The sequence below is a fragment of the Lichenostomus cassidix genome, chromosome 5 (genome assembly GCF_008360975.1).
Source record: "Lichenostomus cassidix isolate B80296 chromosome 5, HeHo_3.0, whole genome shotgun sequence".
Taxonomy (NCBI): Eukaryota; Metazoa; Chordata; class Aves; order Passeriformes; family Meliphagidae; genus Lichenostomus; species Lichenostomus cassidix.
This window is the reverse complement of record NC_139486.1, coordinates 8,204,692-8,218,898: the sequence shown is the minus strand read 5'-3', so window position 1 is coordinate 8,218,898 and position 14,207 is coordinate 8,204,692. Positions and strand designations below refer to the sequence as shown.

Below are 14,207 nucleotides of genomic sequence, written 5' to 3'. Positions count from 1 at the left end.
CAGGCTTCAGGAATTTAACAAAGAATGAAGATTTTAATATGGAGGAGTTTTGCTTGTTAGTTTGACTAGAAAAGAAATTCCTCCCAGTAACCTTTTAATTGTTTGAGAGGCACCTTACTAGAACCTCAGAGAACATGCTAATACTCTAAGTTACACTCGGCATTTCTGCACAGCAAAACAAATCCAACCTCTCAAAGTCAGCACTTTTTCCTCTTATTATCTCAAGCTACATAAAAGCCCTAACATAGATTTGGAAGAAATATAACAGAAAATTCTGCCTGATCTAAGTACATAGAGCTAAATTTATCCTTCAGTTTCCAAAACACCACTTAGAGATTGGGCATTTAGAGTTCTATTCACTGGCTAGAAAAACGCCAAATGGTACATTTTAAAAAACTGACTTTGAAATATTGTTATGAGAACAGGGACAAGCTATGTAAACCCTAAAATTCTGTGGGTCTTTGTATTCACAATTATTGTCACAAACTAAAAGGCTCATATTCCCTACTAAGCAAACATTTACAATTAAATCCATTCTGCACAAAGCATTTGCATTTTGAGATAGAACAGTCAGTTGTTCAGCTGCTGTGATTTAGATGGATTGGTTCATTATTGCTGCAGTTCGTTTTCAGCTACACTGTATAACAAAGGGGTGCCAATGTAGTCTGAATGGCTTTAAAGCTAAGTATGCTGGTATTCTTCCATGATGATGTAATTTAACCATCTCCCCATCCCTCAGATCAAGATATCTTGACTTTACAGGCTAAACTTCAGCAGAAACGACAGAAACAAGCTGTCACAAAAGTGTTCAATAGGCAGTATAGAGATACTGCAAGTCAGCTGGAGGCTGTTGCCAGCAAGTGTGCGGTGGTTTTCCACAAATGAAAATGCAATTTTCCCCTAATTCTTATTTAGAATAAACACTTTTCTTATCACGCAAGTAATAAGGCAACTTTGACTTCCTCATCAGGAGATACATCAGTTACATACCTTTCAAATGTTCCTGCTACACTAAAAACATGCCTACAACAGAAAAGAAGACCAGATTTACAATTATCCCTGACGCAAAAAAAAAATTCAAATTGAAAAAGTCAAATAATATCCTTCTCTTTCACTGTCTGAAAAATAACACCAAAGGCAGTATTAAAGTCACAGATTTCATTCTTTAAGAGGGATTAAAGAGAGTGATTTTTTTTACACAGGCAGAGAGTGACAGGAGAACAGAGAATGGTTTCATACTAAGAGAAAAGATTTAGATTAGATGGTGGGAAGTAATTCCTTAGGCTGAGGGTGGTGAGGCGCTAGAACAAGCTGTCCAGAGAAACTCTGAATATCCCATTCCTAAAAGTGTTCAAGACCAGGTTGGATGGGGCTTTGAGCAACCAGGCCTAGTAGAAGGTGTCCCTGTCCATGGCAGGGGTTTGAACTAGATGATGTTTAAGGTCCATTCCAACTTAATCCATTCTGTGATTAAAGCAGAAAAACCATTTTTCTATTAACAACCACGTAAAAAGGCAGGATTTCTTTTTCAAAAAAAATTATGGGAAAAAAACCCATGATGATCTAAAGCATGGTCTTCTTAATACATTGCCCCAGCAGTATGAACAGCACTTCCAATACAATGACTTGATTAGTGAATTTATAGTGGCAAAGGCTTCATATACTCTGCCCAGAAATCATTGTCCACCTAGAAAACTACTTCCAAATCCCACAACCAGGACTGTCAGCACAGATAATCACAAGTGGATCCAGACTGCTCCATGCATAAACTTCCAGTAGAATAATGAACATTTAATACAGCTAAATCTGTGCAACTACACATTTAAATTGAGTCTTGAATTATTCCTTGGTGTTCCCGAAATTTCATTCTACTTAATGAGCATAGGAAGACAAGGAGACTGCATGATCAGAAGTTAAAAATAATAAAACAAGACAAAGAAAAATCTGCATTACAAAGAAAACACTTTCACTTAGTTAAATGATTGCTATTTATATATGGTTTGTTGACCACAAACAGACATGGGGATACATATCATGTGTAAAAATACCAGTCCAGACAATCCATGCCTGGAAGTCCCTGAAAAGCAACAAGCAAAGAAAAGGTTGTACTCCCACTCTGCAGAGGCCTCTGAAGAGGCCTGACAGTGGATTCTGAGCTGCTTAACAGGTTGTTCAAGGGTGTAACTTTTACTGATACTCCAACAGCGAAGCCCCAACTGAGGCGTAACAACAAAAATATACAGAACTGTGCGTAGCCTTGTAATTCTGGGCATAAACCCTACTTAGTGCAAGTATTTTCTACACCAGTTTAACTACATCATTCTTCACACAGCAGCAATACATTGTCAATTGTAATATGGCATATACAAAGACTCGCATAGGAACACATGGAAAACATTTTAAGTATTTTTTCTCTTAAATTTTAAGATTTAAGTGGAGTCTGATGAATTAAAAAAAAAAAAGCAGTTCAAATACAGTTCCATTTCTATGTTTCTGTTAACAATTACACCCGTCAAGCATCTTGCAGATAATGAGAAATTTATTTTTTCATATTGCTTGCTTTCTGAAGTGTAATCAGGATGTGTTTTGTGATCTCCAGACCCTCTGACTCAACTGCAGAAATAGCAGGGTGCTAATACTGCTAAGGCTAAGAGGCCAGAAAAATAAAAACACACACTACAAATTATTTCAAATCCTCTATTTTTTCAGCTTTTTTGTTACAAGTAATTAAACAGCCTTTTTTTTCTTCTGCTCAGTCTAAACTGTGAAGCAGGCACTCAGGTTTATCTTTTCCAATTTTTCTCAACATTATGAAGACTAGCAAGTTTCTCTGCTTCAGGGAGAAAAACAGGCAAAACTTTCAAAATCCTGTGGCTTCCACAGGTGGGAACTGATTTATAAAGCCACCATAAATGTAAGGGCTTCACTTAAAATTTGAGAATTAGTTAAAATTGCTGTAAGCAGCCCTAACCTCCATCAGCACCTGAAGCTCACTCAAGTCACACCAGTGTAAACCTCCTGACTTTCTATCAGCAAGTAATGCTTGTCTTGGAGACCTCTCCTATGGAGACAGGCTGAGGGAGTTGGGGCTGCTCAGCCTGGAGGAGTCTCTGAAGAGACCTTATTGCTGCCTTTTTATACATAATGGAGGCTTTTAAGAAAGGCTTAGAGAGGCTTTTTATCAGGACCTATCATGACAGGTTATGGTTTTAAACTACAGGAGAGTAGATTTAGACCACATAATATTTAAGGAAGAAAGTTTTCACTCTGAAGGTGGTGAGGCACCGGCACAGGCTGCCCAGTGAAGTTGTGGATGTTCCATGCCTAGAATTGTCCATGGCCAGGTTGAATAGGGCTTTGAGCAACATAGCCTAGTGCAAGGTGTCCCTGCCTGTGACACAGAGGGTTGGACTAGATGATCTTTAAAGGTCCCTTCCAACCCCAGCCATTCTAAGGCTGGAGCTCCCTCCCAAAACAGGTATCTCCTGTGAAGGCCATGATTCACCACCAACACAAAGCCCACTTCTATAGCATGCTCGACCTGTGGTTCTCACTAAGAGCCCATTAGTAAAGCTCAGGCAGAGGAGACTGATTTGATAGCCCCATAAATGACTCAGATGCTGCACTCAGTCTCAATGTGAGCATGAAATACCATTGCAGCCATGCACAGAACCACTGACTCCAAATGTATTTCTACATGCAGTTCACCAAAGGCCTGGGTTTTGGACAGCACTTCAAAACATGCTCTCCCAGCTTACCCAAGAGACTCAGGGAAACAGTAACTGACTTGCCCACAGTCTGTGATGATTGTTTACCTCGGCTGTCCTCAAATATGACCATGCACTTTTGAATAAATTTACAAATTTCACAATGTTATTTGACTAGCTATCTTTTTCACATTTTTGGCTCAACTTGAAGAGGTGGGAGAATAATCCCAGACGTCTGTAGCGTGTTTTCCAACTGCACTTAGAGTCGGTCTTCATTATTTCCCCCTTTCAGCTGCAGTAAATATTTCTCACAAAAACACACTACTTCACACCTAATATGGTGCTATTCTTTCTCCATTCTTTTTCTTCCTCTTTCCTCACAGAGTTTCCTGGTTTTTGTTCCCCCTTTAAGAAGCACATTGTACCTACAACATAATGCATCTGAAAATAATAATCGCTCCTCTGTCTTCCCCCCATGAGAGGTGACTTTTCAAATAAGACTTAACTAATTTTTTTTCTTAGTAAACCAGTTACTCCAATATGTAAAAGGGGAAAAACCCCACATAGTTGACAGGTACTTGGTCTTTACAATGCTCTCTCTTTTAAAATACGTTAAAATTAAATGTTAAAACATTAGGCAAACCTTTTTTTTTTCCCAACAAGTACCAAGGTCTGTTTCCTAAATGAATCTGACACCAACCACCACCCCATTTTTTAAGAAAATTATTAGTAACATATAAAGTGTGTGAAAGGAGAGACACCACATGTAACCATGTACTGCTCTAAGGGCATCAAAGTCCTCACCAGCTTTTTCAGATGGCAAAGTCTCAGGCTACGAGGGCTAACCAGGAGCAAGTTTGGGCAGGGGAAGCCACAGCCACAGACAAGGAGTGCAACTGATGGTGCTTATGCAGTGGCAGCACCAGCAGCTGGAAGGGAAGGAACCTTCTGGCATACACACAAGGGCTGCAGGGGAAGACACCTCCAAGTGAGGACAAGGCGCCAAATTTTAAATGCATGGCACAGCACCTTGCCTAAAACCACTCCTGCAAGAACAACACGCAAGCTTTATTCTCTTGCTCTCTCTTTACCTCAAAATAGCATACTCACTCAGTACTTCTTTCTTCCTACATCCAAACCTGATGACTTCTCAATATGCCTACTGAGAGAAAAAAAGAACAGAAAACATGGACAGCTTTTTTGTTTGTTTGTTTGCAGAGGCCTACCTTTCCCTTTCTGAAAAGGAAGGAACCATGAAAGAAAAATCAAAGCAAATACAGGCACTTTCTGCATGATCCAATGTATCAAGCATTCCCAGGCTCGCTTTTACAAGGCTTGCAACGTCCTAGATCCCTCATTCTCAAATCCCTTTTAACGACAAGTAACAGTAATTTATGATGCTATCCCACTTTTAGAGATAGAATTGAGACCTAGTTTGTTTCACTTCTGATGTGCAATAAAACAGAATATGAAAGTAAACTTCCAGGACTGACATAAATAACCTGGGCATCAACCATTTTCTTCCTCTTTGCCATTCAAAGCGAGAGTGTTTAGTGTCACTTGCATGTAAGTTTCAGTCAGTCTACAAACACTGAGAAACACATTTAACCTGGCATCACTTCTCTAAAGAACTGAAAGTATTTTGTGAAAATGTTGGAATAAAGACTTTTTGGGAGTAATGTTTATTGAAAAAAGAAACATTTGGATGTCACCCTTCAAAAAGGTGAAGTTGTGGATTAAAGAATGGGTTTAATGCAAAAATGTTCTGGAAGGAAGAGTTTTCTAAAAGGATGCTGGAAAGTAACAGACAGTCAAAGACAAGTAGTCTGCTTTGTGAAAGGAAAATGAACCATTTCTCTTTCAAAGATAGGTACAGTACATTTACACTGTACCAGCTGATTCTCAGCTTCCAACTTCCCTGTCATCCAGAGCAAACTTTTTACAGTACACGGGATCCAGCCTATTTCCTATGATCTCTCCACAAATAATTCCATCAGATGATATTACCCTCCAAAAGTCTAGCTGACTAGCCATTATCAGCTCGTATTTCTCCAGATGTTTTGTGATCTCATCCTTTCTTAATGTCTCTAGCATCTTGCCTACCAGCAAGGTCAGATTTATTGGTTGACAATTTCCTTGTTCCTCCCCAGTCCCTTTTTCCCAGAACAGGACAAGCAAAATGAAAGCAACCAAGAGCTAGAATTGCAAAACTATTGCCCCTTGTGTTGAAAAAGAGACACACAAGGAAAACCACAAACTGACACAGCTTATCTTTTGTTTCCAACAAGAACAGCAACAGATTTCCCTACAAACCCAACCCTCCAGCTCTAGAAACAGCATCAGCTTCTTTCCCTCTGTCACAAACTTCCCCACTCCGTTCTTTATTCAGCCCTGCTCCGTTTTTTGTGAGGCCCCTATCTTGTTTCTTACCTTTCCATTCCCCCCAGCTTTTCCTCTGAGGCAGCTGTGCTCTCTATAGCTGACATCTTCAGGGTTCAGATGGCTCTTAGGATCCTTTGCATCAAGTGCCACAACCACTCTTTGAAATAGCATGAAAGCCAGACAATCCTTGAACTAATCTGAACCTCAAAGGTTCTGCCTACACAGTTCATCAAGACAGTGCATCACTACATCCCAGGGACAGACAGGAGCCAAGGTAAAAACAAAAAAAACACCCCAAAATAAAACACACAGGCGCGCACACACACACACACACACACAGAGAAAAATAGGTAGGGAACATGGTGAGAACAGAAAAGAGAGAAGAAAGAAGAGGTGAAGAAAAACAGCAACACCAGAGACCACCTGCCTAAAAAATATATCTGGTCAGATCTTGGAAGATCTTTTGATTCAGAATAACAGAATACTGAAAGTATGAACCTGTGCTCAAAATAACAAAGCTAAAGTTCACCATCTGTGCTATTCTGTGAGAGAAAGTTAAAAGAGCAATGATCAGCATTTTATTCCTGGTTTGTATTTCACATATGGATCTTGCACCTATTTTATGCAATGAAGCTTTAGGAAGACAAATCACATCAGGCCACTGGTTATTCATTAGATCGTCTGTATCACTCCATTCACCACAGAAATAATTCTTTAACCAAAAGTAATAAAAGTATTATTTCCATTAGTGGAGTAAGTATCTTATGTATTATTTCTCATTTAGCAGCTGCTGTTAGTTTTGATCAGCTTGTACACCAGAGACTCCATCAGTCAAGTAGTTTCATCTGCCTCAAGTCCACAGAAATCGGCATTTGGAGGACATGTTCGGGTTTTCATGGTTAAAATTACTATGTGGTGTTTATATACTATTCAAAAAGAAAATAGGTCTGCATTTCCTGCTCAGTATTAATGGATGAATACAAAGGTCTCTCCTGCTCCTTATAATTGCTTCAGATTTCTCAGACTGAGAAATCGAGATTTTTCTATTTCCTTTTTCAAATGTCAGCGTATATTTTTCCCTCCCCCTCTTTCCCTGCCTCCAGAAGACTCCTTTTTTTCATAGAAGTTTATGCCCTAATAAGAAAACCGGACATACTAGGGAGGACAGAGATGACAGAGTATCAAAACGCACAATCCCCTCTTTGTTAGCCATGCAGAAAGACTTTAAAAAAAAAAAAAAAAACAGGATGAAGACGGAAAACAATAGAAGGACCTTTATAAACAGGGACCAGAGCAGAAAGATGCAAGAAATCCAATGAGACCTTTAAAATGGATCAGTAAAGCCAGTAAAGCCAGTAAAATACACTTGGGCACACCTCCGTTATCCAAAAAGTTCCCCACACACAACCAAAATTAAGGATCCTCATAACATACATTCAGAAAATCTATAATCTCAGAGCTCAACAAGCAGCAATTTGGGCAGATAATTTTCTCCTTCTCCCCTCGTATTCAATCACAATTATAGCACCTCTGCATCAAACCATCTCCCCCATCCTTTCCCACTAAACAAAACCTTCAGCGTAACACAGCCAGGGACTGCATACCCTGGATGTACACACACAGTACACCAACCCCAAGCCTGAGCTCCTTCACACCTCCTACCTGTGAGCTGGAACAGTTCAGCCATGCAGTTATACAAGGAGGGGTCAGAAACTACTCTTCACACAGAGTCTATCCTGACTGGGATTTGAGTAACAGCACCAAGCACTGCCAGTGGGGAAAGGGATGGGGAGGGGAAAGTTCATTCATGAATTCTTCTATTTCTGCCTGGTTGAGGTTAGACATGTCATGGACATGACTGGCCCCTGCACAAACAAACATCTACACTACTGGAAGTAGAGCTTCCTTTAAGTGACTGACTTAGAGAACTGCCAAGCGCTCTCGGCCAGGCAGTAATGTTTAATTTCATTTCTCCATTTGTATTTTTAATCTTGGAAACAAAAACATAAATGTAAAGCATGCTGACAGAAAAAAAACAACCCCACTGTTCTAGAAAGCCCTGCTACTTCCCTGCCAGGCCAAAACACCTGCTCCTGCTAATGATGGCTTTATGCTTACTCACACCTGCCATCCAGAAGGGCTCCAGAGCACTTTGCAGCCTGATTTATACATGCACAAATCATTAAAACCACCAAAATTAAGTCACTGCTGAGGTGAGATGCAGCAACTGTTTAACTGCACACAGCCATGCTGTTCAACTGCTCAGGACAGGAACTAAGAGACACCATACCCAACCAAAGCTATGGGGAACGTTAGGTTGAGAGAACATCATTGCCCAATCTGGATTTTGGCCAGTCACTACCTAAAATATTTGCATGTGGAAAGCCCTAGGATCTTTAAAGAACACATGCAGTGCAACCTTTGGTTTTATAAATGATCCAAAAGACAAACTATATACATATATTTCCTATATCTGAAATCCCCCCTTTAGCAGTCCCTCCCTGCACTAATTATTGTTTATGCCTTGACTTCAGAAGCTCACCGTATCAGACATCAGTTTTGGAAACATCCTGTGGTTGAAGCACTTGATCTAGCAGAGCCAGCAAACTGCTAGTGTCTGGCAATAAATGTAGATTAATAAAAAAGAAAAGATGCTTAACAAAACACACGTACACACAGAGTGGATCAGTTACCCCCAGCAAAGACACAGCCAAAACAGCTGAATTTGCCATCCTATCCCTAAACAGCTACAAAAACCAAGAGTCCCAGAGCTGACACACTGGCAGGCTAAGGAGAAGATAGAGCATTGCTTTCTAAAAACCTCCTTGCAAGGAAAACGCCAAATTAACAGTCGCAAAGGCAATGGAGTGGAATGAAATAGGTGTCACTGCACATACCGAGAGGGCAGAAAGGCATCAGGAAACAGGTTAAAAAGATTAGGAAACCTGGCATCCAAAAAATGCCAAGATATGTTTAACAGTTCGGGAGTTTGGGCACAAATTTGCAGCATCAAGTATGCAGAACATGCAGAGTAGCATTTTGAAAATTGAAATGTATTCAGCACATAATCTCATCATAATATTATCAGCAAACCATCAGAGATAATAATCTGTTTCTCTAAGGCAATTTTAATACAACAAAAACCAAAATCAGATTGGGAGATCTGGGCATCTTTTACTAAGACCTCCTCCAGAGGTCTCCTTACTTGAAAGTAGCTTTATCATAATCCTAGAAACAACAAAAATGCAGTTCCCAAAAGTAAACACAGACAAACCTGAAATACAACATGATTGTTTTAAAGTTTCAGACACATCTGTCTCTGAATCATCCTGACAATACCTTTTCCATACTGTTTAAAATGAAGTTTCTCCCTCAGATTTTTGCAGTGCTCCTCAAAGTAGCAAAAATTTTTTTAAAGTACAGGTAAGTGCAGTAAGAATTGCAAGAACAGATTGTTAAAAAGCCTCAGCCTAAAAACATTGCTTAAAAATAAAAAAATATCTCTGATTTGAAGTGTTTCTAGATTGATAAATGGGAATGGGAAGTGTAATTCTCTGTTTCTCCTATTTAATCCAAACACACAATAGTTCTCAAATACTTTGTCAGAACAAGGCAGCCTGGGTACACCAGAATTACTGAATGAGCTATTTAAGCTAATGAGTGCAAAAGTGTTTCCAACTGAAATAAACCAAAACAAAAAAAAAACCCCACATCCTCTCAAAAGTCTTGAACAAAACATTTGTACATCAAGCATCAATCTGCTACACTGAACTGCATATCCAATTGTTAGAAATATATGCTTTCACCCTTTTAAAATACACATTATCAACATGTTTTCTGAATTCCTAGAAATTTCTTATTGTTGCTGAAGAAGCATCAGCCTTTACCAAGGTTATGATAACGTATTTCAAATTTCTTCCATAAATAATTACGCTACACCTTTGCACCTTCAGGCAAGTTGTTGCAAACCCTCTAGAAAAATCCTGAGTCTGCAGAATCATATAAGCTTCCCTACTGCTGGAGCACACAAATTCTGGTTTTGGTCCAAAAAAATGATGCTATCATGGAAAGTACCTAACATGCTCTCTCCTTTCCAAGAAATAATAGTAGAATACAAAGAAACAGGTAAGTCAAGTATCATATAGGATCAATGCTGTGGTACTTGAAAATTAACACCTCCCCAAAAAAGAACAAATCCACATTTTGGGAAGAAAACATGTAAGAAGGCAAAAAGCGTAACAATACATGTGACTGTTTATTTGGTTTTGCCACTCTGTCAAGAATAAAGACTTTTTATAAAAATGAAATGTCATTAGTGGTACAATCAAAATGCACAGACTGCACAAACTCAAGGCTGTTCTTCCTGTCTAGGACACTGGTACCAAGAGCAGTTCAAACACAAACAGAAGAGCACATTCTCTAGCAAGTCTCTGCAAGAGCACAGCCCTGCTTGCAGAATACAGGCATATTTTTCACTGTTCAAAAATATTCACCTTAATTCTCCCTTCTAGCACAAAAAGGATAGCTACAGATCTACATAAAAACCAAAATTATTTAAATCTACAGTTAAAGCTCTCACACTCTAAGTAACATCTCCTTCAGTTGCTACCTTTATCATCATTTCAAAGCAGTTGACACCAGGTTTTGGTGAACACACGCACACACACACAAAAACCCCTTACACATGCACTTTCTAAACCTCGAAAGAAAGTCAGGCATGTTCCCTATATGCTCTTTCCCATCTGGATGAATGGGAAGATATTGGATTATTTGAAGACATGCTGCTAAACACTAGATAGAAAGACATGGAGACAGTCAATCTACTGTATAGAAGCAAAGAGTCACTTACCTCGTTTGTGAAGCCAGCCTTCCTTCACTATCGCTACTTCATTCATAATGGCAGGAATGTCTCTTGAAAAACCAGTCTATGCCAAAAGATCACTCTGTAGAAATTCTTGAACTTCAGCAGAAGGCTCCACAAGAGGGACAAGGGTTTTCTCTCTGTTTTCCTCCTTCCCAGCTATTTCTAAAAGAATCAAAAGAAGAGTACACCATCATCTCAAAGCATGTCACAGATGTACAGCAAGGGATACAATAAGGGAGTAGCTCTGATTGCTGGGTTGCTTGTTTGGGATTTTTCTGTTTTATTAATATTACAAATCTTAAACAAGGGCTTAGCTCTCCACAAGAATTTTTCTGTCCTGGTGAGTGGAGGAGCCAAAATATGTGCTTGCTGAAGACCTGCTTCTTCACTGAGTAGGCTGATCACGGATAGATGCACAACACTACCAGATGCTGTCTGAATTACAGGTGGATTCAAGAGCTCACCTACCAGACCTCCACCTCTGCAACACCACTTCATTCTCTGCGACAATAAAAACTCTGAATTATCACAAAATCCAGTTTCCAATGTTTCCTGGTAAGGAAGACTTCCAGAACAACTCCTGGAAGGTTTCTTTACAGCCTGATAGCGGTCTATTAACCAGCACACAGCATGTCTTAGAGATAAACCTCTGACAGTAAACATTTCTATTCTCCTTCAGATTTTCCTCCCTTCAGCATCATCCCCTTATCCCGCTCAGATCTCCTTGACTCCCCAAGAAGTGTCTTCTCTACCTTTGATATTTTTAACTTCTACCTATCCTAGAGGTATACAAACAACAACAGATAAGCTCACGTACCTTTCTGTTATCCTAAATCAGCCCTTAGCACCCTGATCAATTTTATCGCTCTTTCTTAACCACACTGCAGTTTGCTGCTACCTTTCTCACAATGAAATATACCCAAACACAGTTCGGGATTTTTACCCCTCTGCTTTACAAGACAAAGTTCCTCTCTAAATAGCTCAAGACTGCCATACCTTATGGAAAATGTGCCTTGCTCATGGCTGACTACAACAGAAACATTCTGTGCATTTCTCTCCCTCACTGAATGTAATCTTTTCCCAAATGCATTAGCTTTTATTATTTTTCTAAATTGAATCTGATTATTTTTCTGCTTGTGGTACAAATGTTCTCTGCTTTTCTTTAATTCTTCTGTGCTTTCCGAAGTGTCCATGCTGCCATTCAATTTGGTATTACTTCAGTGATCAAAAAACCTAATTGGTGGCAAATCCCCTGCAGTAACCAACAAGTTCAATAAAACAAAACCCAGCAGCATTTGTAAACTGCCACCAAAGACCTAGCTTTGCTTTTACTGGAGTCTCTCACCAACCACAGAGATATCACATTCCCACCTAACAAATATATACGATCTCTGCATGCATTTGGCACGTGTGCATCAATTATCTCTGAGCATGCAGGTGATAGCCATCCATCAGAAAGTAGATTAAAAAGCAACTAATTCCCCATAACTCACTAAGACACAACACTGGATGGAAGAAACAGGTGGTCAAAATGAATCCAACCTAGAACTGAAACCCCAGCAGGGGCAGAGGGCTTTGTACCACACATCAGAATGCTTTGAAACAGGCAGCGTTCAAAGCACAAAGCTCAAATTTGAACAAGTTCCATCACTGCCAGCAGAAATGGACAGAGAAAGGAGGTCACTCCCCTGACACTTTGCCTACAAACCCACACTGTTTGTTACTATTCCTCAGTTTTTCCAGTTAACAGTTTATGTTGTAGTTTTCCCCAGAAACAAGGTGAGTTTGGGTTTTTTTTTTTTCCAAATTACAAATCTGCCGATCTCACTAGTTAGAATTATCAACTCTGTGAAACAGATGTTAGCCTGAGGGAGGGAAGACACACAAAAAATTACATTGGAACAAATGACATGTAAGAATTCCTTAATTTCATAAATAAATATGAGAACACCGTATGCTGCAGAATAAAGACCAGTAATGCACAGCTGCCAGATACCTTGGAACAAACTCCTTTAGCTCCAGAGCAATGAGGATAGGACCTGACAAACATAGCAGGCTTTCTTTTTTCTTTCAAAATGGCATGCACAACAGCCATGCAAGCTAGACTTGCTTGTTGATGTCAAGAGGAGACTAGACCTCACTTAGAGGCTTGAGCAATTTGCAAAGTGTTGAACAAAACCCCCAAGAGTATCACAGCTTGAGTATGGAAATGCAACACCCAGGTGTGAAAGTTAACACTTCTAACCTTGTGTCATACAGGGTGCAAGGACTGTGCAATCCTACTTCTGCATCCTGAATTCAGCCATTTAGTGGCACTGAGCAATCATTATCCTTTCCAATAACCATGCCTAAAAAAGGAAGCTACAAGACACATCAGGTTGTAGAAAGGGCAACACTATTATTAAAAACATTAAAAAGTATGAAGGACTCAAATTCTCCAATCTGCAGCTAACTTACTCCAGGTTTTGCTGTGTTAACACTTGCCAGGATTACCACTTGGCAGCCTCCTGCTTGTCATCAACTAAACTGTCATCTAATAATCCAAATCTGAACGACAACAGAGCCAAAAAGAGCAGATCAACAAAGAAATGCAAAGTTCAGAAGAACTAGTTTTCCTACACTGTGGTATCCAAGGAGCTTGGACTGCCTTTTCCTCTACCATTTCTACTCAAGAAACATTTACCACTTGCTATTGCAGCCATGCTCTCAGGGATGTGTCTTTACCTGCCCACCTCCTTTCAGGGGACAGGGGTGGTGAACGGAGTGGAGGGTATTGTAAAGAAGCCGTGGCACAACAAAGTGGGAAAACATTAAACATTTCCTGACACCAGCCTGCAGCATAGGTCCCACCTCAGTCCTTCACTCAGCCATGTCAGAGCACTTACTTCACATGGAGAAACTGAAGCTATTTTTAATTTGCAATGCGAAGAGCTGGGGATCCCTTCTCACTTTCTAACAAGATGTCCATAGACACAGATCCAACAGCAGCAAACCTGCTCTATCTAGTGTATTTTAAAATACACATTCAAGCTGTGCCTAATACATCTACTTTAGTAATAGACGCTATTGAAGGCAGTGGCAGCAAGCAAGAGTAATTTCTCGGAATAGAAGAGCAAGTTAACTATAGGTCAATGCACTACTGAAGATGTGTAAACCAGAAAAAGTTCCTCTTCCATAAAATCCTTAGAGGGGAAAAAGTTAAAAAAAAAAAAAAAAAGGAAAAGGAATGATTACAGTCCTCATTTATGGCCATC

At 39.7% G+C, this 14,207-nt stretch overlaps 1 protein-coding gene across 2 annotated transcripts in view; it reads right to left on the bottom strand.

Annotated features, from left to right (window-relative positions):
* The window catches only part of AKT1 (AKT serine/threonine kinase 1), a 77,636-nt gene that overhangs the window by 59,883 nt on the left and 3,546 nt on the right, over positions 1 to 14,207 (bottom strand). The window contains exons 1-2 of one of the 2 annotated variants that reach the window (XM_085061213.1): positions 13,199 to 13,314; positions 10,939 to 11,115 (exon numbers count right to left, since the gene is read on the bottom strand). In XM_085061213.1, coding sequence (XP_084917339.1) covers positions 10,939 to 10,984 — 46 coding nt within the window. In that variant the 5' untranslated portion in view covers positions 10,985 to 11,115; positions 13,199 to 13,314. Of the gene's footprint in view, positions 1 to 10,938; positions 11,116 to 13,198; positions 13,315 to 14,207 lie in introns of those variants that run through there. The other variant, XM_085061212.1, reaches the window with a different exon arrangement.